This window comes from Nesoenas mayeri (assembly GCF_963082525.1).
Source record: "Nesoenas mayeri genome assembly, chromosome: 10".
Classification (NCBI taxonomy): domain Eukaryota; kingdom Metazoa; phylum Chordata; class Aves; order Columbiformes; family Columbidae; genus Nesoenas; species Nesoenas mayeri.
Window position 1 is genome coordinate 4,859,085 of NC_137560.1, and position 21,406 is coordinate 4,880,490.

Sequence of the window (21,406 nt, forward strand, 5' to 3'; positions counted from 1 at the left end):
ATCCCTCAGATATTTTTTTTGGTGACTCATATCAAAGGAGAGTTTATTGAGGGAGGAGAGGAGGCCACAGCCCCTTCCACCTGTGTCCAGTATGGCCAGCATCTGGCCACTAGCTCTTGTTAACAATACATCGAGCTGCTGCTTAGCTATTGATTCAGGCACAATAGCATTTAGCCCTCTGGACTGTGCAAGTTAATACAGTTTAAGTGTCTAGCTACCAAAGCTGACAGGCTAAATTAGACTTTTTATCGTTGAATCTTTTCCTCCCAGAAGCAGCGCACTGAAACAATATGTTCTAAACATAAGCTCCAGTGTGTTTTTTATCATTTAAATAAATAAATAAATAATCCCTCTAAATCGTCTGTGGAATGTCCCTCTAATCTGTGAGGGAGAACATTGTGATTTTATAAGGCATTTGAGTTTCTTCCTGCTGAACCTGAAACCGTGTTAAATCTCACGTGATTCTGATGGGTGCTCTGGCTCAGCCGGAACGGGAGGCCGGGAGTGCTGGAGCTGAGCCGTGGTGCTGCCAGCCTTGTATTGTGGTGTTAAAACCTCATGCTTGTGTTTTGGGAGGTTTAATTTTCTTTTTTTTCCTCTCAAATTTTAATCTCTTAAAAGCCTCAACTCCTACAGGGTATTTTCTTCTACTATATAATGGCACAAAATGCCTGTTTTGTTTGGACTGCAACATCCTTGATGCTGCTGAGGGTTCAACAGTAGTGAGGTCTGTGAGGTGAAGCAAGAATCCCAGAATGTCAGGGGTTGAAGGGCCCTGGAAAGCTCATCCAGTGCAATCCCCCCATGGAGCAGGAACACCCAGATGAGGTTACACAGGAAGGTGTCCAGGCGGGTTGGAATGTCTGCACAGAAGGAGACTCCACAACCCCCCTGGGCAGCCTGGGCCAGGCTCTGCCACCCTCACCAGGAACAAGTTTCTTCTCCTCTTTAAGTGGAACCTTCTGTGTTCCGGTTTGTACCCATTGCTCCTTGTCCTGTCACTGGTTGTCACCAGAAGAGCCTGGCTCCATCCTCCTGACACTCCCCCTTTCCATATTGATCCCCAGGAATGAGTCCCCCCTCAGTGTCCTCTTGTCCAGCTCCAGAGCCCCAGCTCCCTCAGCCTTTCCTCACACGGGAGATGCTCCACTCCCTCCAGCATCTTGGTGGCTGCGCTGGACTCTCTCCAGCAGTTCCCTGTCCTGCTGGAACTGAGGGGCCACAACTGGACACAAGATTCCAGGTGTGGTCTCCCCAGGGCAGAGCAGAGGGGCAGGAGAACCTCTCTGACCTACTGACCACCCCCTTCTAACCCACCCCAGGTACCATTGGCTTCCTGGCCACAAGGGTCCAGTGCTGGTTCATGGACTCCAGGACTTGAGGGATTTAGGAGAAATGTGAAGGAGCCCATCAGCCTCACTGGTGTTACCGCTTTGGTCTCAGCAGGGTGGCTGAGCTGGGGGTTGCTGGAAGGAGGGGTGCGTGTCTTGTGCACATCCACCCATACTCTCCGTCAGGCCGGTGCTGCCATCAGCCCTGGTCACCAGCCGAAGGAGCCTGAGCCGAGAGGGACTGAGTCAGCGGGACGCAGGATTAGGTCATGCTCAAAGGATTAGGATGTTTATGGAAGCACATGAAAACGCTTGTGTCACTGCGGCTTTGGGCTTCTTGTACAAATCTAGAGCGTTCATTTGAGGACTTTGCTGAGAAGCGGTTAGTCAAAGCACTGGTCTAATAACTGAAGAATGCACGGATGGCCACTTAACAAGAACATGTAAAATGAAAGCATATGAATGCAGTGCGCAAGAGGAATATAATACCTCCTTTTATTAAATTCCTTGCTCACTGTAAAGAGGCATCAGTCTCTTCAGATCAGTGTTTTTGCACTTTGCTATTGCTGTTTTAGATCATTATGGTCATAATGAATGTGTTGTTATGAAAAATGCGCAATGCTTGCTGAAGCCACGGAAAATGCCTTTTATTTTGGAATCTGATAAGCAGAAAGAACTAGGAGCTGAACTGGTGCTAAGAACGAAAATTTGTGTGGCTTTTAGTGCTAATTAGTCTTCTGATGCATATTAACATATCCTGATTAGCTTAATATTGATGAGCCATATTGATAATTAAAATGAAGTTGCTAGGAGCAAAATCTGAAAATGCAGGATTTTCATGTAGGGGGAGGAGAAAACCAACGCTGCGTGGTACCGTTTGCAAACTGCTTCAAAGGTGCTTGGAGCTGCTCTGTTCCCTGGGCAGCTCTCTTGGTGAGGAACGCTTTTCAAAGTCAAGTTGAGAGGCATATTTAAACTCAAATTGCCAATGGCTTTACACACAGCTCTTAAGAAAAGCTGCAGTCTGTACTGCTCTATATAGATTAAACTCCCTCAAATGACAAAATGGGGGGAACAGGTAGGGGGTTAAAGTCTGGAGAGGGATGGATTGATGATGGTCTTCAGTGGCCCTTGTCACCATGGGCCTGTTTGTAGGATGGGTGGCTTGCTTAAAGCATTTCACAGAATCCCAGAATGTCAGGGGTTGAAGGGCCCTGGAAAGCTCATCCAGTGCAATCCCCCCATGGAGCAGGAACACCCAGATGAGGTTACACAGGAAGGTGTCCAGGCGGGTTGGAATGTCTGCACAGAAGGAGACTCCACAACCCCCCTGGGCAGCCTGGGCCAGGCTCTGCCACCCTCACCAGGAACAAGTTTCTTCTCATCTTTAAGTGGAACCTCCTGTGTTCCAGTTTGCACCCATTGCCCCTTGTCCTATCACTGGTTGTCACCGAGAAGAGCCTGGCTCCATCCTTCTGACACTCCCCCTTTATATATCTGTAAATATTAATTACAACAATTTCTCCTCCTCACACCCTTTCTTGTGCCTTTTTTTCTTTTCCTTTAACTTTTCACATGGCACTGGTGTGTGAGATTTTAAGGGCAGGGTTGTTCTAGAGTGTGGGAAGGGGTAAGGGAGCACAAATACATTCCCATATTGAATCGGATCTGTCACCTCTTCAGTCCAGCGTGTTTCTGACAGTGACCAACATCTGGAAAAGGCACCTGGCAGTTGCAGAGCGATGCCACCAGCACAAGGCAGCAATCCCTAACAATTAGACACAATCTTAAGCTCCAGTGCCTGGACTTCAACTTTTCCAAAATGTCTTGACCTTTGCTTCTACACTCAGATGTTGTTACTGTGTAAAAGCAAATTTGTCGTCACTCCAGAAATACACATAGCTTGCATTCCAGGCTAGGTATAAAATGTTAATTGCTTTACTGCAAATACTTTACTAACATCTTGACTCTCCTTCAGCTGAAGGATTTGTGGTTAAACATTCACTCAAAGCTAGCATTTCTTTTTCCTCTCCATTGCATTAACAGTTGTATTTTGCCTGATTTCTTTGCAGTTAAAGATAACTGGCATGATTGAAGAATTGATCTCGGACCTCTATCTTTTAAATCTCTCTTTGCTTTTTTGTTATCATACCACATTTGTGAAATAAGCAGAGAAACATCCTCAAAATTCAATATCAATAGCAAGAAATGTCTCCAAGAGATTTAATGATTTTTATATGCTGTCGATCTTATCCACAGCTTGTATACCAAACCTTAACGCTATATGGGTATATGTGGTAAGCAAAAAGCAGGTAATTATATTTGCTTTCCTAGCTCCATATTTATGCGAATAAAGCAATATGTCCCCTTAAGATAGCAAAATAACCTACAGTACAAAGAAGAAGTCTGAGACAGAGAAGGTTGGGGAACAAAGGAAGGTTGGGCACACCTCCATTTAGGCTCTATAGGGTAGGGAAATTAAGTCTTAGCCTCTAAAGTACATAATCTTGAAAACTGCAATGCTGGAGTTTTGTGTGTCTAAAGCAAGTTGGAGCTTGTAGGTGCTGGATGGTTGTGCTGTTTGTAATGCATGTCCATGAAGGTTTTTGAAAAACCAGGATTGCTGGAGGTAGCACCCTGCCCTTAGGGCGGGATGCCAGGGCCAAGCATCGTGACTATCATGCAGTTCTAAAAGAAGGGAAATGAGATATGACACGTAAATATGAACTTTTATTAGTAGCAAAGGCATCCAGTTACCCAACATTTTTAAAAAGTGTATGAATCCTAAAAGGACAGTGTTGTTTGTCCTGTCCCCAGCAGTTTCAGGTCATGGCATTTGTCATGGACTCCTTTGAAGTCTGTGATCCTAATCAGTATGTGAAGACTTTGGGTTGGGTGTTTTGTTTTGCTGTCTGATATATCTTGGGGACCACGGCAGGAGTCTTTGACACAGTCTTGTTTATTAACTGTTTCTCTGTATATTGCTGCTGTAAAGCTGGTGTTTGTCCTCTGCTCCTAGCGTTGTGCTCAGAATCTTATTTTCCTATTTCTTCCGTATGTCTACAGATAAAAAAGCAGCTATTATACAATCAGTGACGCCTCTTTTACATCCTGTATTTGCAGTCAGTATTAGTGAACCCTTTTAGTCAGGATTAGTGAACTCTTTTGGCCCCGGCAACTCTAGTTCTGGACTGGCAATGCCACAGGCAAGTTGCTTTGGGCAGCAAATTGTTAAGGGGCACATAGGTGCCTCTTTATCCCCTAAGGAAGGTGGGCTCTGCACCCTCAGTTCTAACCAGGTCTGCAACTGATGGGTGCACAGATCCAAGACAAGCCGGGTGGCACCGCTTCCCTGCTGGTCCTGCTTCTGACATGCTCTCTCCATTGTAATGCTGTTGCGCACAAGATCACCTTTCCTTCGGAGGCTTTTTGTAGCTAAATCCCACTGAAATATGTGTTGGTAAACCAATAAAGGCTTTTGAAGTGCAAGGTTTTGCATGGATTTCATTAATACCAAAAAACCCAAAGCCCATCGTTTAGACTCTTCTTGGTGTCTATTTTCACCAGTTTGGGAATCTGTGTACTCCAAGGGCTGTGAGCGAGCAGGAGCTGTGCTCAAGGAAAACATTGATTATTTACCTGAGTTTTTCCTTATCTTTTTTTTGTTGCCCTTGAACTGTTTTCATTTAAGGAAACCGAACTGGTGCATGTGATGAAAATTTTGCAGAAGTGCCATTCACTGCAAGATGTGCCACTGCCTCAGTTCATTGACGTGTCTGTCCTCTCTACCAGCACATGGAGATGAAGATTTTAGAAACTCCCAAAATGTGTGTTTATTGAAGAAAGGTTTGGTGTTCTTGACATACTAAGGAATAGAGGCTGTCTCTCAGGGTTGCACAGGGGGGTGTATTAAAGAGCTGTGTCTGAGCAGCACCCAGGGGTGCTGGGTGGTGATGCTGGGCACACCGGCTCCCTCCTCCCTGCTGTTTTTCAGTCAGATGATGCAACTTGAGTGCAGCATTAAAGCCACTTAGGTTGAAAATATCCTTGGCTAGCATTCATTTCAACGTGTTAAAAGCAATTTGCTGTTATATGGGGGGTTTATTATGTGCCCTTGTTAGGACTTCTATAGACTAAGAGGGATGTACTCAAATTTGCAGTGCTTTCACTTCATGAGTATATGTAAATGCAAATTTTAAGCAATTACAGAATAGACATTAAAATCACTAATAGTTTAATGCTGCTTTCCCCTGCTGCTGCTGAGATAGCTGTTGAGTAACTCCTCAGTGACTGGGGCCAACAATCAGTATGAGAGAGTTTTAGTTTATCAAAGAATAAACTGTGTTCTCAGGTCAGCTGTGGTGAAACAGCAGACACCTTGTTTAAAACGGGACTAAATGGTGGGGGTATCAAGGGGCATTAGCAAACTCTATGGGGTTCCCAGTACTTGGCTCTAGGCTGCCTATGAACTGGTTAGTAAGTACCTGCATCTCCTTGAAGATCTGACCTTGGTTTCTGATTCGTTGGGTTGGGTTTTTCTTCTATTAATTCTCAACTGTTTCTATCACAGCAACCAAAGAATGTGAGATAAGCCGAGCAAAGGAGAAAAGGGGAAAAAAAAAAAGGGTAACTTTTTCTTTAAAAAGATCATTTTGGTTTGGTTCAGGCTGAAGAATTACACCAGCTAAATATTATTTGTGCAAAGTCTGTGTGTGTGTATATATATATATATAATGTTTTTCATGTTTGTTGCAAGCCAAAGTACTCTTTCTCCCCCTCGATCCCCTCTGCATGTTACTAGGATTAATTGTTTAATTTATTGGGATGTAAATTGTAACTAGGAAGTGCAAAGACTTGGGTAACATCGCAGAGATCCAGCAGTTAGAGAGTGATACAGAGGTGCTTTTATATTAGCTTGTGTTCCCTAGTTTTTTTTACCTCACAAAAATTTGGTGAACATGTCTTTTAAAAGCTGAATATTATAGATATCCTCAGTAATACCTTATGCTGTTTAATACAGGAAGCAAAAGTTACATTTCCATGGTCTTAAGCCTCAGTTCAGCAAATCCCTTCAGTTCCTGTTTAATTTGACTTGCGTGATAAAATCCTCAGTGTATCGAATGAAGAGTAAGTTTGGAGGAACGCACGGTATTTGTCACTGTCCAGAAGCTGATTTGTATGGTGGAGCCCTGGGCCCATTCAAGATTTTCCTTCCTCTTAATCTTTAAAATCACGCATAAGCAGTTGTGTTTCTCTGCTCTCTGTGTCTTTAAATGGAGAACGTTTTAGTTCCGTTTTAGATGACAGTGTAAGCAACTTATGAAACTCCTTCACTGAAACATTTTTGTGCTTTCTTGGGTGTGTTCTTTGATGACACAGGAAGCTCCTCATCATTTTGACTGGGTAAGAGGGAAATGTTATTTCTGCTGCCCGTTCCTCTGGAAGGTCTCTGGGGGTGGGTTGTGGCACTTTTCTTGTCAGTCCATCTGCATTAAGCATCTCTGAGGCTTTTTCTCTGCCTTTGCATTCTTGCTGTGTTTCAGTGCATGTCTCGACTTGCACCCTGGATAAAAAGCAAATATGGAAGCATAACCAGCATACTTTGGGTGAATTTCATTGCTTTTAGGACCTGCTTTTGGCCAAGTAGAGGTCTGGAGTGACAGATCAAAGAAAGAGGCAAAGCAAGCAGCACTATTCCCAGTTTCCACAAGGCCTAGAGTCTTGCTGTTGAGCATGACCGAGATCAGTCTTTGCATCTCCCGTATCACAGCAGCTATTCTGAGAGAATCGCAGCATTCAAAACTCACCAAGAAGTGTGTCTCAGAGATTCTTTGCATTTAATGTGATCAGTGAACATCTGCATGTGAAGGAACTCTTTGAAAACAGGTTCGAAATCTTAATCTTGATAGAGAAGCACTCGATACCTCAACAAGCAGCAGAACACGGAACTTTGCAGCCCTCGTGTCCAGCAAGGTGCGTGCTAATGAGTTGTCAGAAGCTCATTTATTTTGTGAAGAGATTATACTCCTAAGAGTATCATTCTGATAGAACTGTGAACAGTTTTCTTCACTGTTTTGGTACCTTCGTAGCTAGAAAGAGAGGATTTGGACGAGGAGGAAGAGCAGAGTAAATTTGGCTTGTATTTCTGTGGTTTATATAGTGTTAAAGGAAAAGTGGATGAGTAGATGCTGGGCTTCTGGGTAAATAAAGGATTATGGGTAAAAAGTCAATTTTCCTTTTAATAGCTTGGTTTAAAACAGGCCTGGGCTGTAGCCATGGAAAGTAATTGCATTGCCCTGTAATTTTACACAATTTTGTTAAAGTTAAATTTCCTGTTCCACACAGGCTGTTACAGTTACAAAAATGGCTTGTAACATGAGTGTATAAGGTCATTTCTAAGTATGTACAAGAGAATAAAACTTGGTTAGAATTGAGGTGCTTTTAAAATGTTCCCTTATAAATCCACCCAGACAGGATTGTTCCAGGCTGCCTGTCCTGATGACCATGTCAGGGAAGAAAATTGCCTGTGTTCTGTTTAGTGTCAGAGTCCAGTCAGTATCGGTTCTGTCCCCACCTTTCCGAGCCCTGACAGTAATACCTTCAAGCGAATGGCAGGGCTTCTGCTGGATCTTCCCGAGAGCAGCAGCATCCTTCGGCAGGGCTGCTCCCCGAGCCTGACCTGTAGCTGTTCACTGTGAGCTGAGCTCTGCAGATCCCCCGTGCTTGGGCTAGTAGGGGAAAGGGAGCTGGGGGTCCTGGGGACAGCAGGGTGACCATGAGCCAGCACTGGGCCCTTGTGGCCAGGAAGCCAATGGGACCTGGGGTGGGTTAGAAGGGGGTGGTCAGTAGGTCAGAGAGGTTCTCCTGCCCCTCTGCTCTGCCCTGGGGAGACCACACCTGGAATCTTGTGTCCAGTTGTGGCCCCTCAGTTCCAGCAGGACAGGGAACTGCTGGAGAGAGTCCAGCGCAGCCACCAAGATGCTGGAGGGAGTGGAGCATCTCCCGTGTGAGGAAAGGCTGAGGGAGCTGGGGCTCTGGAGCTGGGCAAGAGGACACTGAGGGGGGACTCATTCATGGGGATCAATATGGAAAGGGGGAGTGTCAGGAGGCCAGGCTCTTCCGGTGACAACCAGTGATAGGACAAGGGGCAATGGGTGCAAACTGGAACACAGGAGGTTCCACTGAAAGATGAGAAGAAACTTGTTCATGGTGAGGGTGGCAGAGCCTGGCCCAGGCTGCCCAGGGGGGTTGTGGAGTCTCCTTCTGTGCAGACATTCCAACCCGCCTGGACACCTTCCTGTGTAACCTCATCTGGGTGTTCCTGCTCCATGGGGGGATTGCACTGGATGAGCTTTCCAGGGCCCTTCAACCCCTGACATTCTGGGATTCTGTGAGTTGGGACAAGCCATAAGAAAAGGCACTTTCTAAAGAGACCAACTGTCTTATGGCATGGAAAGCAGTGATAGTTTTCTGAACATCACCTCATCTTCAGCAGGGAATAGAAGGGTGCGATGGGAGTCTTGAAAAACAGTGGGTGATTGACCGAGGATCATGGAATAACAACACACCTTCAAGTCTCTGAACAGAAATGCATTCTCTTTTATGAAAATGTGGGAAACTTGTAAACTGACAAAAAACGGTCATGTGAGAGCATGATTTAAAATACAGAATTTATTTCTGTAGAATTTCATTGAGACCAAAAATGCATAAAACCATGAAAAATAAGGGGTTATTTTACATGGATAGCTAAATGTTAGTAGCTCTTCCAAATTTGCATTAAGCATTCTGCTTCAAGGCTTGAGCCAATCACCAGTTCTGGGAGATTATGAGCTTTCTTGCACCTTTCTCTGAAGTGTCTGCATTAGCCTCTGTAGGGGACAGGATATTGGATTAAAAAACCCAGTCTCATCTGCTATGGCAATTTCTGTGTTCAGATACTCACTGTCAGTAGTGATTTCTGCAAAATGATGGCATTTTCCTTTCGGTTGTTAAAGAAAGGCCGAGCATCTATGGCAAAAGTTTGAAGAGTGAATAGTTGTTATTCTCAAGAGTTTCTCCCTTAGCGGTGTTCCTGAGCTCCTGGATTGAATCCCACGTGGGCTGGCGGATCAGATGGGGCTTGGCACGTCCTGCGCTGCGATGGGCTCATCCCGCTACCAGAACATGGTGCCGCTTCACTGGGCAAACGAGTGCCCAGGGTCCCTTTCTCTGGGTCAGATTTGTAATAAATGCAACTCTAGGAAAGTGGATCTTAGGGGTTTTTTACGGAAAAAAAAAGCCAACATGTTTGAGAAGCTTGCATTTTTTTGCTATCCCTTTAACATTTATGGCGATCTTAGGTATTAGGCTCTTAAGCTGCTTTGTTGAAACTCATTGGACAAGGACTTACACAGATGGTGCTTTACTTTCTGTCTGAAATGTGACACTTTTTAATTTCCCTTGGGTCATCTCAGTGAACCTGGCTAGAATTTCTTCAATGCATATTTCTCTCCTGTATCTCTGAATTGCTTATCTGAAATAAAATGTAGGCTGATAGGAGCAATATGTGGATGTCTTTAACTGTAGGCAGGGCTAGCACATTCTATCATGTTTCAGCTCTGTTCAGTAATTACTGCATCTGGTCTAACATGCAGAGGTAATAAAATACTGCAATCTGCTTCTCTTCAAAGCAGATTTTTCCTCTGCATTGACAGTATATTTTTGAAGAGCTAGCAAAAGATGATTAATTGAAAAACGCAACACATGACTAGACAAGGAGTTTTGTGAGATGCTGATCTGTCCTTGACCTGGCTTCACTCCTGGTATTAATGTTGGCTATGAAAATCTGCCATATGGATGCTGGCATCCCAAAAGATGCTGTGGTACCTGAAAGCTCCAAATACATCCTGGGCTGGGTTGCATTGCAGGCACATGCAGCACTTAAAAGCTTGCGTTCATTAATCTCATTGACTTGGGTCCATCTGCCAGGCTGTGTGTTACTAATATATACCTATGTGAAACGTTAAACTCTTTCCTTTATAACATCTATTAGTGAAAGCCACTGATGGGTTTCTTAAATGGGGTGTCAATACGGGCTGGTGCTCCTGTCTTGAAAAGCGCTGCAGCTCGGCGCGTCGCCTGGTAGAGCTTTAAGCAGAATGAGAACCCCCAAAAAGAAGCAGGAGGAGGTAAAAGGGTGAATCAGAGGCCTGATTGGGAGCACACTATGCTGAAGAGGTCAGATGTGTGAGCTGCCTCTAAGTCCCTTAGCGGCGCTGCCGAGATGCCGTCTGGGAGCGCAGGTGGCAGAGCTGGCGCGGTGAGCGTCACTGACCCGCTTCAGCCAGAGTGACCCACGCCGGCTTAACCGGGCTCCGCAGCCGCCCTGCTGACCTGGCTGGGGTTAGCGGGGTTAACGGGGCAGTAATCTCCAGCCACCAGCAGCTGAGGGTGGTGATAATGTTCCTTGGTGTGGCTGGATGAGGAAGAGTGAGTGTGCTCCCAGCCTGAGAAATGAACAGGCTCTTTATACTCAATCTCTTCACAGCGATTCAATTTTTGCAGGAGACCGACCCAACTATAGAGAATATGCATGTGCAGGAGTGTCTGGTCATCTTGCAGTTGTCTTGTTGAAAACCAAAATCTTGCTTTAACAGCAAACTCAAACTGATACCTTCTTTTTCCCTCCCACAAGGGTTTATATGAGGTTCTACGTGTATCACAAAACACTGTTTGGGTGCTATGTGTTACTTTAAAGAGCCCCATGATCACCACTTGACAGCATTTAAAGGTCTGATCCCAGAAGAGGAGGGTGTAGGAAAGCATTGCATTGTTTTGCATCAAAGAAATATGAGGGTAAATACTCTCAGCTATTTACAATGGAAGTTACATAGGCAAAATTCTGAGTTTCCTAGTAAAAGCTCTGTTTTCTGACTCTCCTAGGCTTTCGGGCAGGCCCACACCAACCACAAGAAGGTAGCAGCAGATGGAGAGAGCAGAGAGGAGACCTTGATTCAGGAATCGGCCACCAAGGAAGAGTACTACATGAAGAAAGTTATGGAGTTACAGACAGAACTGAAGCAGCTCCGAAACGTCCTTGCCAACACTCAGTCTGAAAATGAACGCCTTAATTCTGTTGCACAGGAACTGAAAGAGGTAAGTGAAGGTGCACAGTGTGCACCACGGTTTGTATTGTGGTTATGTTTTCTTGTGCTGTGTAACCAAAATAAGGAAGATTCTTGAGCTGATTGGTATCTGCTTAATACTGCTGGCAGCTGCTAAGATGGGTTGTCTCCCTGAGACTTCAGCAAGTTATTACATCCAACCAAAGCTGTAATTCAGCAGTCCAGTAAATCCAGCTTTCTGGTTCCATCCACTGAACCTACCTGTTGTGCCCACAGTGGTTCTGACAAAACACTGAATTGCACAAAAGGTGTAGTAGTAAAATGCATAGTCATGTGTTTTCTCTCGAGAAAGTGATGTGTTTTACTTTTTTCATAGGTTGCTTAATTTACTACCTCAAAGTATCTTTGACCTTTTATTGTTCTGTCTGTTTCTGAGGAGAAATAATCACTGAAAAATTGACTTTAAAAGTTTAATTACTTATGAAATCTGTAGCTCAGCAAGAGTCTCTGTGGCACTGATGCAGAAAAGATTGTTTTGAGAGCTCAGACCATTGCTCAAATTTAAACTGGGTAAAAGTTAGAGAGACTGTGAACTGCAGATGATGTGGTAAACAATCCGCAATTATTACTCATGAACTTTCTTGCACCTTCCTTTAAAGTGCTGGGTACAAGTCTTGTCTGACCGGGAGATAATTGCCTGGGCTCCCCTGCCAGGAGTTGGGGTCCTCTAAGAGCCCACGTGTTAATCTCAACATACTCTATGTCACCACAGCTGAGAATCAGGAGTGTCTGATTTAATTTCTTTAGGACATAGTAACAAATATGTGGTGGTAAAATTCACGGGGAAACATGGGTTACTTCTGTGGAGATGTGGGAGTTCAACACATCCTCTCTTTAAGGTACAACAGAGAAGATTTGTAGGGCAAATTGTCAGAGGTGATCCAATGGACCACTCAAGCCCTCCTATAGTTCCATGGGTCCTGACTGTGGGATAACAGAGCTGGAATCAGGCCACATGAAGGAACCTGTCCCTGCAAGCACACACACACAAATCTTGTCTATATTTCTAACCTTTAAGAACAGCTTAAAAGAAAAGCTCTCCACCCAAAGGCAGCATCGTGTCCGTAATGGATCCCACCCGCCACTCGAAAGCTTGCTGATGGGCAGGTTTCCATCCCGCTCCCTGCATCACTGCAGCTGAAGGCAATTTTTCCTTCTAGATACTGGCACTTTTCAGCCACCTTTACTTGGAGCTGCGTTTTGCTTTACACAACCCTCAGACGAGCTGTTTGAAAGGTTTTAGGGTGTGGGTGTGTTTTTTCTTTTGCTTTGTCCTTCCACCTCACCCACACACGCTTGTGTGCAAACGTGAGAGATGGACCCCGGTGCGAACTGAACAGTGCAGGAAGATGGAAAATGCGCGATGTCAGTTTTCTTGTGAAGACTTTTTTTTAAGACTTTAAGGTCTTCTGCTAAATGTGGAAAGATGCGTTTAGTTACTTGATTAGAAATAAAGGCTGATGATAATTAACTGGATGTGACTGATTTGAAACTTGGATTGGAAACTGAACTCAGTTAGAGAAAAATAAAAATCGAAACTTAATATGATAAATAAATGGAATCTTGTAGTTAGGGGTTTATCTGAATGTCGCTTTGTGTCATCTCATAGAATCATTTTGTTTGGAAAAGTCCTTTAATGTCATTGAGTCCGACTATAACCTCACTCTGGCACTGCCCCATGTCCTGAGAACCTCATCTGTTTGTCTGTCCAGCCCCCGAGGGCTGGTGACTCCAGCACTGTCCTGGGCAGCCTGTTCCAATGCCCCACAGCCCTGTGGGGAAGAAATTGTTCCCCACATCCAACCTCAACCTCCCCTGGCGCAACTTGCGGCCGTTTCCTCTGCTCCTGGCGCTTGTTCCTGGGGAGCAGAGCCCGACCCCCCCTGGCTCCAAGCTCCTTTCAGGCAGTTCAGAGATCAGAAGGTCTCCCCTCAGCTCCTGTTCTCCAGGTGAACCCCCAGTGCCAGCACAGGGACGGTCACTGCCCTGGGCCTGCTGGCCACACCAGTGCTGGTACCAGCCAGGATGCTGGTGGCCTTTTGGCCACCTGGGCACACACTGGCTCATGTTCAGCCGCTGTCACCAACACCCCCAGGGCCTTTTCCACTGGAGACTTTCCAGCGTCTCTTCCCCAGCCTGGAGCGTTCATGGGGTTGTTGTGACCCAAGTGCAGGACCCGGCACTTGCCTTTGTTGACCCTCAGACAATTGGCTTCAGCCCATCAATCCAGCTGGTTCAGATCCCTCTGTATGGCCTTCCCACCCTCCAGCACATCTACACTCACACCCAGCTTGGTGTCATCTCCAAACTTATCGAGGGTGCACTCGATCCTCTCATCCAGATGATTGATAACGAGATTAACCAGCATCTCAGTACATGCATTCCTCTTTCCTTCCCTTTTTTAGCCTAGCTGTTTGTTCTGCTGCTGATAAATTATGGTGAGGTGAAGAGGTATGGAAGAGGAAAAGAAATGGCATGAAAGCTTTAGTTTTAAAATGAAAATGTCTGCACCAATTGACCATGTGTGGTATGGGATTCTTTTCCTCTGAAGATGCCTATTTGTATATTGCATTTTGATTTCGTTTGTCTTATAAGTACTAGTAGGGAACAGTGAGACAGGATATGTGAACAGACATATCAACCTTCTCCTGGCCCACAAAAAAGCCAAGCCAACATGACCCTCTTAAGGAACTTGGCCTTTCTCTCATACGATGCAGTAGGAAGTGGCACAAGTTCAAAGGGTTGCTACTTCACCCTTGTTGTCCAGGTAAGTGGAAACAGGAGGAAACACACAGGCCTCCTGTGATGATTTATACATCTAATAGCATATTCATTTTGAAAGCGTTGTGCAAGAGGAATCAAGGAGAACATGTTGTGGCTGTTGTAAGCTAGTGAGCAGGATAAGCAGCGTGGTTTTCCCCAGTCCCTGTTGCTGTGCTTAGTTTTAGGCTGCTGTAAAAAATCTGATGTTGAGTTAGTCCGAGGAGCCCGTGCTGTGAAGAATGATGCTGTCATCTGAACGCATTGAGGATGAAGGTGGAATACAATCTACTGCTTTATACCACAGAGACATAGTGGAAATTCCTCCCTTTGTTTGTTCTGACTGCTGAGGAAGGCAAAAATACTGTGGCTCTTCTCCATCTTGTCATGGAGAATGTTTGTAGGCAGATGTAGTCTTTATAGTCTGTATTTTGGATGTCCCATATTATTGCCTATCAAAAGAATGGACTTGCAAGATGTCTGGGGGAACAGGAAAATTTACTTCCATTGCAGTCGTTCTGGATTGGACACAGAAAAGAGGAAGGATGTGGAAAATGCTTGATTGTGTGTCCCCTGGCGAGGCAGAGGGCTCCTCCTGTCAAAACTAAAAGTTTAAAAGTCAAGAAAAAGAAACAGTCAGGAAGGAAATCATCTGACGCTGAATATCTGATTTATTTTTAAGGGAGACCTGCTTGTGAGGGCTGGCTGCAAAAGGCTTTATCTGCTGTTTTGTAGCTATTTGATAGCACATGGAGTTTTGCTGTTGCTGGGGCTTTTTTGGAAGAATCTGGTCAGTCCTTAGTAGTGGCAGGAGGAGGATGGTCGAGGGCACCGGGCAGCAGCTCCGGAGGCACCTTGGAACCAAGCAGACCCGTGTCGGTTGGAAACGCGTTCAAGACTGCGTGTTCAAGGTGCCGTCGTTCCTTTTGTGTCTTGTTAGGACACTTGCACGGAAGCATTGAGTTGGTTTGGGAAGGAGAAGTGACACTGGGTGCACCTGGAGCTGCTGCAGCAGACACAAGCGGTTTTGACGTTTTCAGGTGACTTATCTAACTCTGGCCTGTTGAGACAGGCCGGCAGGGTGGTTACGGATGATGAGTTTTAGTGCTGACATTAGCTAGCTCAGCAGCTCCTGTGTCCTGGAGGAGGCAATGAAGGAGTAATTGCTCCTGAGTAATTGCTAATTGCCATTCCTTTTTAATCTGCTTTCATCTCTCCTGTGTTTAGTGGCACCCAAACAGATTTCATAGCGTGATTTGGCTGTGAAGTCATGAGGTGGCTGTGCCTAGCAGACAGAAGCTGAAAAACAAGTGAGCGACTCTTTCCCAGGGAAGTAAAGCTGTTCTGATTATGTAAACTAAAGAAGGAAATAGATTTTAATGTGTGTGGTTTTACCTGTGAAGAAAAATAGCTGACGTGATATGGTAAAATAGAATATAGACTAAATAGTATGTTTTTTAAAGTTATCAGCAGTGTATGAGTAATTTTATTCCTCCGAGACTATAAAATGGAAGCTGTTTTTTTGAGGTTTGTTACGAAGAAACTTTCTTGTTCTGCATTATTTGCTTTATCAAGAAAGTGTGTGCCAATCTGAAGGACAATGCACACCGTGCAGTGACCTGGCCCTGCTGTGCGCAGGGGATTCTCCCTCTCTTTTCTGTGGATGATGCTGAGATTTTCAGGTCTGTGTTGAACACAGACACCCAATTGTTTGTCCTGGGGTTTTGTTTGTTTCTTTGTTTTTAACCCTAGAGAAAAAGGCTACCCAGAATGGAGACCTATAAAGACCTGTCAGTTTTGTCTTGCCTGACATGGGCGGAATCGGTCATGAGTTTGGTTTTCTGGAGTCTCAAGTGACTCTAACAACCCTCATGCTCCAGTCAAATCCCGTAAATAATTTCCTTCACTAAGTTTATGGCCTGTGAAGCTCACCCATGCTCTCAGATTAAACCTAAAAAACTAACCAACCAGCCCTGATGTGTTTATTCTTCAGCGAACAAAACAATGTCATCTCTTCATTGCAGAATATAGTAAGCACTGCTAGAAAGCCTCTGTGCCAGGAATTTGTGGGTGGTTTTATGTTTCAGCCTTGCATACCACTTACTGCTATTCCCGTATGTTGCACAGGAGAGGCTGCAGGAGGCTGGTGCATTTGTACATCGTCTTTTCTTGCCCTGAAAGCTCATAGGAATCCATGTATTTATCAGCACTGAATTTGAGCGTAAGGCAGCAGCGTGATGAGGCTTTCAGTGTAAGGCTCTGGGGATAAAGATGTTTCTCCCCCATTTCTCCTTGTTCCTGTGGCAATCCTCAGCTTCTAATGGAAAAGGCTCTGAGCACAAAGGGGTTTTGCAGAGCCGAATGCCTGTGGATTTTCCTGTCCTTTCTGAGCCCAGGTGTAATGCTCCAATAACAGCCCACAGCAGCGCATAGAAGATATTCCGTGATTCATTGCTGGCTTTTTAAACTGTGCATACAGAAGCGTATTTAAATAATGCTAAAACAAACTGCAAGAGTTATATCTGAAGAGAGCAGCCTGGCTGGAAATCAGCAGCTAAACGTGCCCCAAATGTAAAAGTGGCTGTTTGCACATTGGTAAAGCTCCATTTCCAAAAGCAAAGCAGTGCCGAGCTCGCTTCTTGAAGGCATCACATTTAGCGTGCAGGACTGGATTTCTTGTCCTTTAAGGTGTTGAAAGAATGAGAAGGGTCACAGTGTGAATAGTTTTGTTGTATTTATTTGGTAAAACCTGCCTTTTGTGCGGTGCGGGAGGTTCGGAGGCGGCACTGCCGCTGCGATAGCTGCACGTTGCAGGCGGCCGCGCCTGCCAGCTGTTCTCTTCCCACCTTTTTATTTTCATTGTAGTTGCTTTTTATACTGACAGCTTCCTTTATTTTCCCTTTTTTTCCCCAAAGAGCTATGAGAGCTGAGTATTTTTACAAAAATACTGTCGTTTTTAGGCATTTGAAACACAATAAAAATCCGTTCCGAAGAAGACGAATGGTTGCGGAGATTCGGTTGGTGTGCTTTGCACGTATTCAAGGAGGCATCTGCTCGTGATTTCTCTTTTGTTGTTGTGCGCTGATATATTCAGAGGAAAGATGTTAACAACAGCGTTTCTCTTGCTGTCGTGGCTGCTGCCTAGAAACTCCGTGTCCAAAAATGAATTAATACTGAAAGCGGGTGCACTGAAAGTCACCATTTGAACACTGCGTATTTTCAGATTTTAAAGAAATATTAAAATAAATTCTTATTCTTTTGACATTATAAAACTCTAAATGTGATTCTCAGAGTTTCAATTAGTTAAGATTCCCCAATACTGTATTGTTTGGGAATTAAGCTGGTAACACGCTCGCTTGGGGATCTTTTCATTGTTCTAATTAAATTGCTGGGTACCTATGGGTGCAGAAATAGCAGGATAAGTCTTCCTCTTCAGTCGTGGCTCCTCACAGCCTTCATTGCGACCTTTATTCTGCTCATGGTTTCTGACTGGCAAGAGCACTGGAGGGAACAAGTCTCTTGTATGCAGCTGTAAGCTTTTAACGGATGTAAAATCAAAAGGCACAGTTGGCGAAGTAGCTGGAAACTCTCTAATGAGTGAAACAATGGCTTGAAGTTACTTTGCAAATTAATTAAAGAGGTGGGAGGTTGGTTTGTTGGGTTGGTTTGTTTTTTCCTGCTGAGTGCAGTGTGATGTTAGGACGCAGAAGCAGGGAGATCGCTTTGTTTGCTTGGCACGGCTTCCATGAAGTAGGTGACCCTTGGCAACCTGTCCCAGCAAGATTTGGTGGCATTTTTTGAAAATAGGAAAGAGCATGTACCACAGTATGCTTCAAAGCAGTACTGTAATTGTAATGTGCTTGGGGGGTAATTCCTTTGTTTCACCTAGTGCTTCTGTGCTGATAAATCAACTCAGAACTGCACCCTGAGATTGTTTTTCAAGTCACATATGGTAGGTTTTAAGAATGTGGCTTGTGACAAACATTGCTCGGGCACAGCACAAAGAGCCGGCTGGGGATGTGCCTGTGGTGTCGGAAATAGTGTGGCTGTGCTGTTGATGCCCTTGTGACTATCAGGATCCATTATTTTTTTTTCCCCCCATATTTTGTTTTTCAAGTTTAGGGTTTTTTTAGGTGAAGTAAGTTTGAGGTCATAACATATCAAGTTTCTCTCGCCATAATGGCCAACGGATCACCTGCAGATGAAGAAGGCTATCAGATTTTTATAATTGGCATTGCATGGTGTTCTCTCCCTTTATTTAATTAGTGAGCATAGCTAACTCATTAACCCCTGCTACTGCTTAGTATTTGGTTGCCCAGAGGGAGGTGTCTGCTGCTCTAAAAGTGAAGCAGATGGGAGAAACCCGAGACAGTTGGCATTTCCCTGACCCATGGACGCCTGTGCTGTGTCAGACTGGCACCAGCCCAAGCGGTGCTCACGTAGCCAGGTCTGAAGGGGAAATCCTGAAAGAAGATTGAAAAGATGGCTGATTTCAACCTGATAACCTGCCAGCACTGGACCCTTGTGGCCAGGAAGGCAAATGGTACCTGGGGTGGGTTAGAAAGGAGTGGTCAGTAGGTCAAAGAGGTTCTCCTGCCCCTCTGCTCTGCCCTGGGGAGACCACACCTGGAATCTTGTGTCCAGCTGTGGCCTCTCAGTTCCAGCAGGACAGGGAACTACTGGAGAGAGTCCAGCGCAGCCACCAAGATGCTGAAGGGAGTGGAGCATCTCCCGTGTGAGGAAAGGCTGAGGGAGCTGGGGCTCTGGAGCTGGACAAGAGGACACTGAGGGGGGACTCATTCATGAGATCAATATGGAAAGGGGCAGTGTCAGGAGGATGGAGCCAGGCTCTTCTCGGTGACAACCAGTGACAGGACAAGGGGCAATGGGTGCAAACTGGAACACAGGAGGTTCCACTGAAATCTGAGAAGAAACTTGTTCCTGGTGAGGGTGTCAGAGCCTGGCCCAGGCTGCCCAGGGGGTTGTGGAGTCTCCTTCTCTGCAGACATTCCAACCCGCCTGGACACCTTCCTGTGTAACCTCATCTGGGTGTTCCTGCTCCATGGGGGGATTGCACTGGATGAGCTTTCCAGGTCCCTTCAACCCCTGACATTCTGGGATTCTGTGATAAATTACTGGTTTTTAGATCTGGTTTTTAGAATATCCAAGGAAGTTCTTAGTGTTACAGTAGCATGGCCAATATGAAAACAGCAGGTATTAGTTGGGACAGCTGGTGGCTACCAGGCAATATAGATGGGCCTGTCAGCACAGACACTGCCAACTACTTCCCAGAATAGGGCACTGCCACTTCTGCTGTCATGGTATTTTGCCCTAAAATGCAGAATCTAGAATGGAGACTTGTCCTTTTTGTGTCTTAATAATGCCTATGTATGTTCTGTGGTTATTCTAACAGAGCTGTTTGGTCGTATCTATGTCTCAACCATTGGAGTTCAGAGGAATTTAGACAAAAACTCTTGTGGAAGGAAAAACTGGCCTGGGGTCCATGCACATTGCTTTTTGTGTGATGCAGAGACTGTTCTATTTTGCTGCTGCCAGTATTGCCTACATGTAGATTTTTATACACTATAATTTTAGTGTGGTTTATGGAAACAGTGCTTATAGAAAGAGGGCAGTGTGTTACTCTTATATGGCCAAAGATTTATTTTTTTAATTGCTTTATGAAAATATAGGTCAGTGGCCCTCTAAGAGGCACAGATCGTGCACTTTTGAGTGCGACTGGAACAAAACAGTATCTTGCTGATGACTGGTATACAACTGGTATACAACACGTGCTCCCTCCAAAGCGTGTCCTGCAAGGAAGAGGCTGGTGTGGCATAAATACATTCAGAACTACTGACCCTGCAGAGCTTTTGGCTTTTCAAAGCCTCTTGTAGCTCTAAGATAAGCGTCATGAGACAAAGGAAATCTCTGGAAGCAACATGTAGTCATTATTTGACAAAGATCCAATTGCCGTGTCGCACATCTGTTTATTTCTGTAGAGTCCAAGCTAGATGTAACACACTGTCTCAAGTACAACTGTGAAAAGGGAAGGAAATTTCATCATTTAGTCCTAGTATATATGAAGTAATTTTATTAAGTCATCAGAAAGTTATTAATTCTGCCCTGCTAAGTGGTAAACAAGGCCGCTGAAAGAAAATCTGGGCTGCTTGAGTCCTGCTCCTGTTGTAACCTTCAGTTTGTCTGTTGGAAAGCAGAAATACAGCCTGGGATATGGCAGCAGCTGGGGTTGTGCCCAGACGGATCTCCCACAGCTCTGTCCTTGCTCTCCATCCCTTTTCACTCGATCCTTTTTTCTCACCACCACCTTTAGTTTCATGCAAGTTATACACAGCAACTTCATTTAGATCGATTTTGCACTGCAGATACTTGCAATTTGTGCAACTGTGTGCAAGTCAGTGTGTTGGATGTGAAGTGTTACTAGAAAATGTTGCTGCTAGATTAGAAAACAACTTTTAATTGGGAATGCTGAGTGATCCCAGTTTGGCAGCAGGAACCGTGCTGGAACTTGTAAAGGGAAAAATATATATATTTTAATCCAGCCTCCATAAGGCTTCCATATGATATTAATATTACAGCCTTTGCCTCTATTCCATGGGATTTTCTGTAAAGAAGTACCACTTCCATAATAAGCAAAATCTTTCATATGCCTCTGCTACTCATAAAGTAGTATCATAGGTATAATTAATTTAGATAGATAACTCCTTCGGGATGGACCACATTAAAATTGTTTGAAGTAGTGATGGGGCTCTAAGCCAGTGATTTTGAGATGATTGTATCTCAATAGGATTGGGTAATGTAAACTGAGCACTTTCCACATCCAGGAGGTGCGGCATCTTGTGAAAATAGGCCACTAATGCTGCAAGTATAAATTTAGCCCAAGGTTTTATCTCGTGCCTTATGTTTAAATTAGTTATGGCCAAATTAAGTCAGTAGGAGACCTCTAATCTTTAATAGCTGTATTAACTTCAACGTTTTGTCAACATTATTTTAATCGTAAATTCTTTTAAGTCTGACGGATCTGTGGTATCTAGCGCTGAAGTTGCAGAGCTCTGCTCCGGGCCTGCTGGTGCAGTGCAGTGCGGTTAAACCTGCCCGAGGAACACTGTCCTTCATGGAAACTGTAACATAGGC

The 21,406-nt window shown here is 44.7% G+C and overlaps 1 protein-coding gene across 2 annotated transcripts in view; it reads left to right on the forward strand.

The window, feature by feature from the left end:
* Window positions 1–21,406, forward strand: part of BICD2 (BICD cargo adaptor 2) — a gene marked incomplete at both ends in the record, with an annotated part of 88,698 nt that overhangs the window by 36,658 nt on the left and 30,634 nt on the right. For both annotated transcript variants that reach the window (XM_080350634.1, XM_080350633.1), the window contains one exon: window positions 11,253–11,465. In XM_080350634.1, the coding sequence (XP_080206760.1) occupies window positions 11,253–11,465 (213 nt within the window). The remainder of the gene's footprint in view (window positions 1–11,252; window positions 11,466–21,406) is intronic.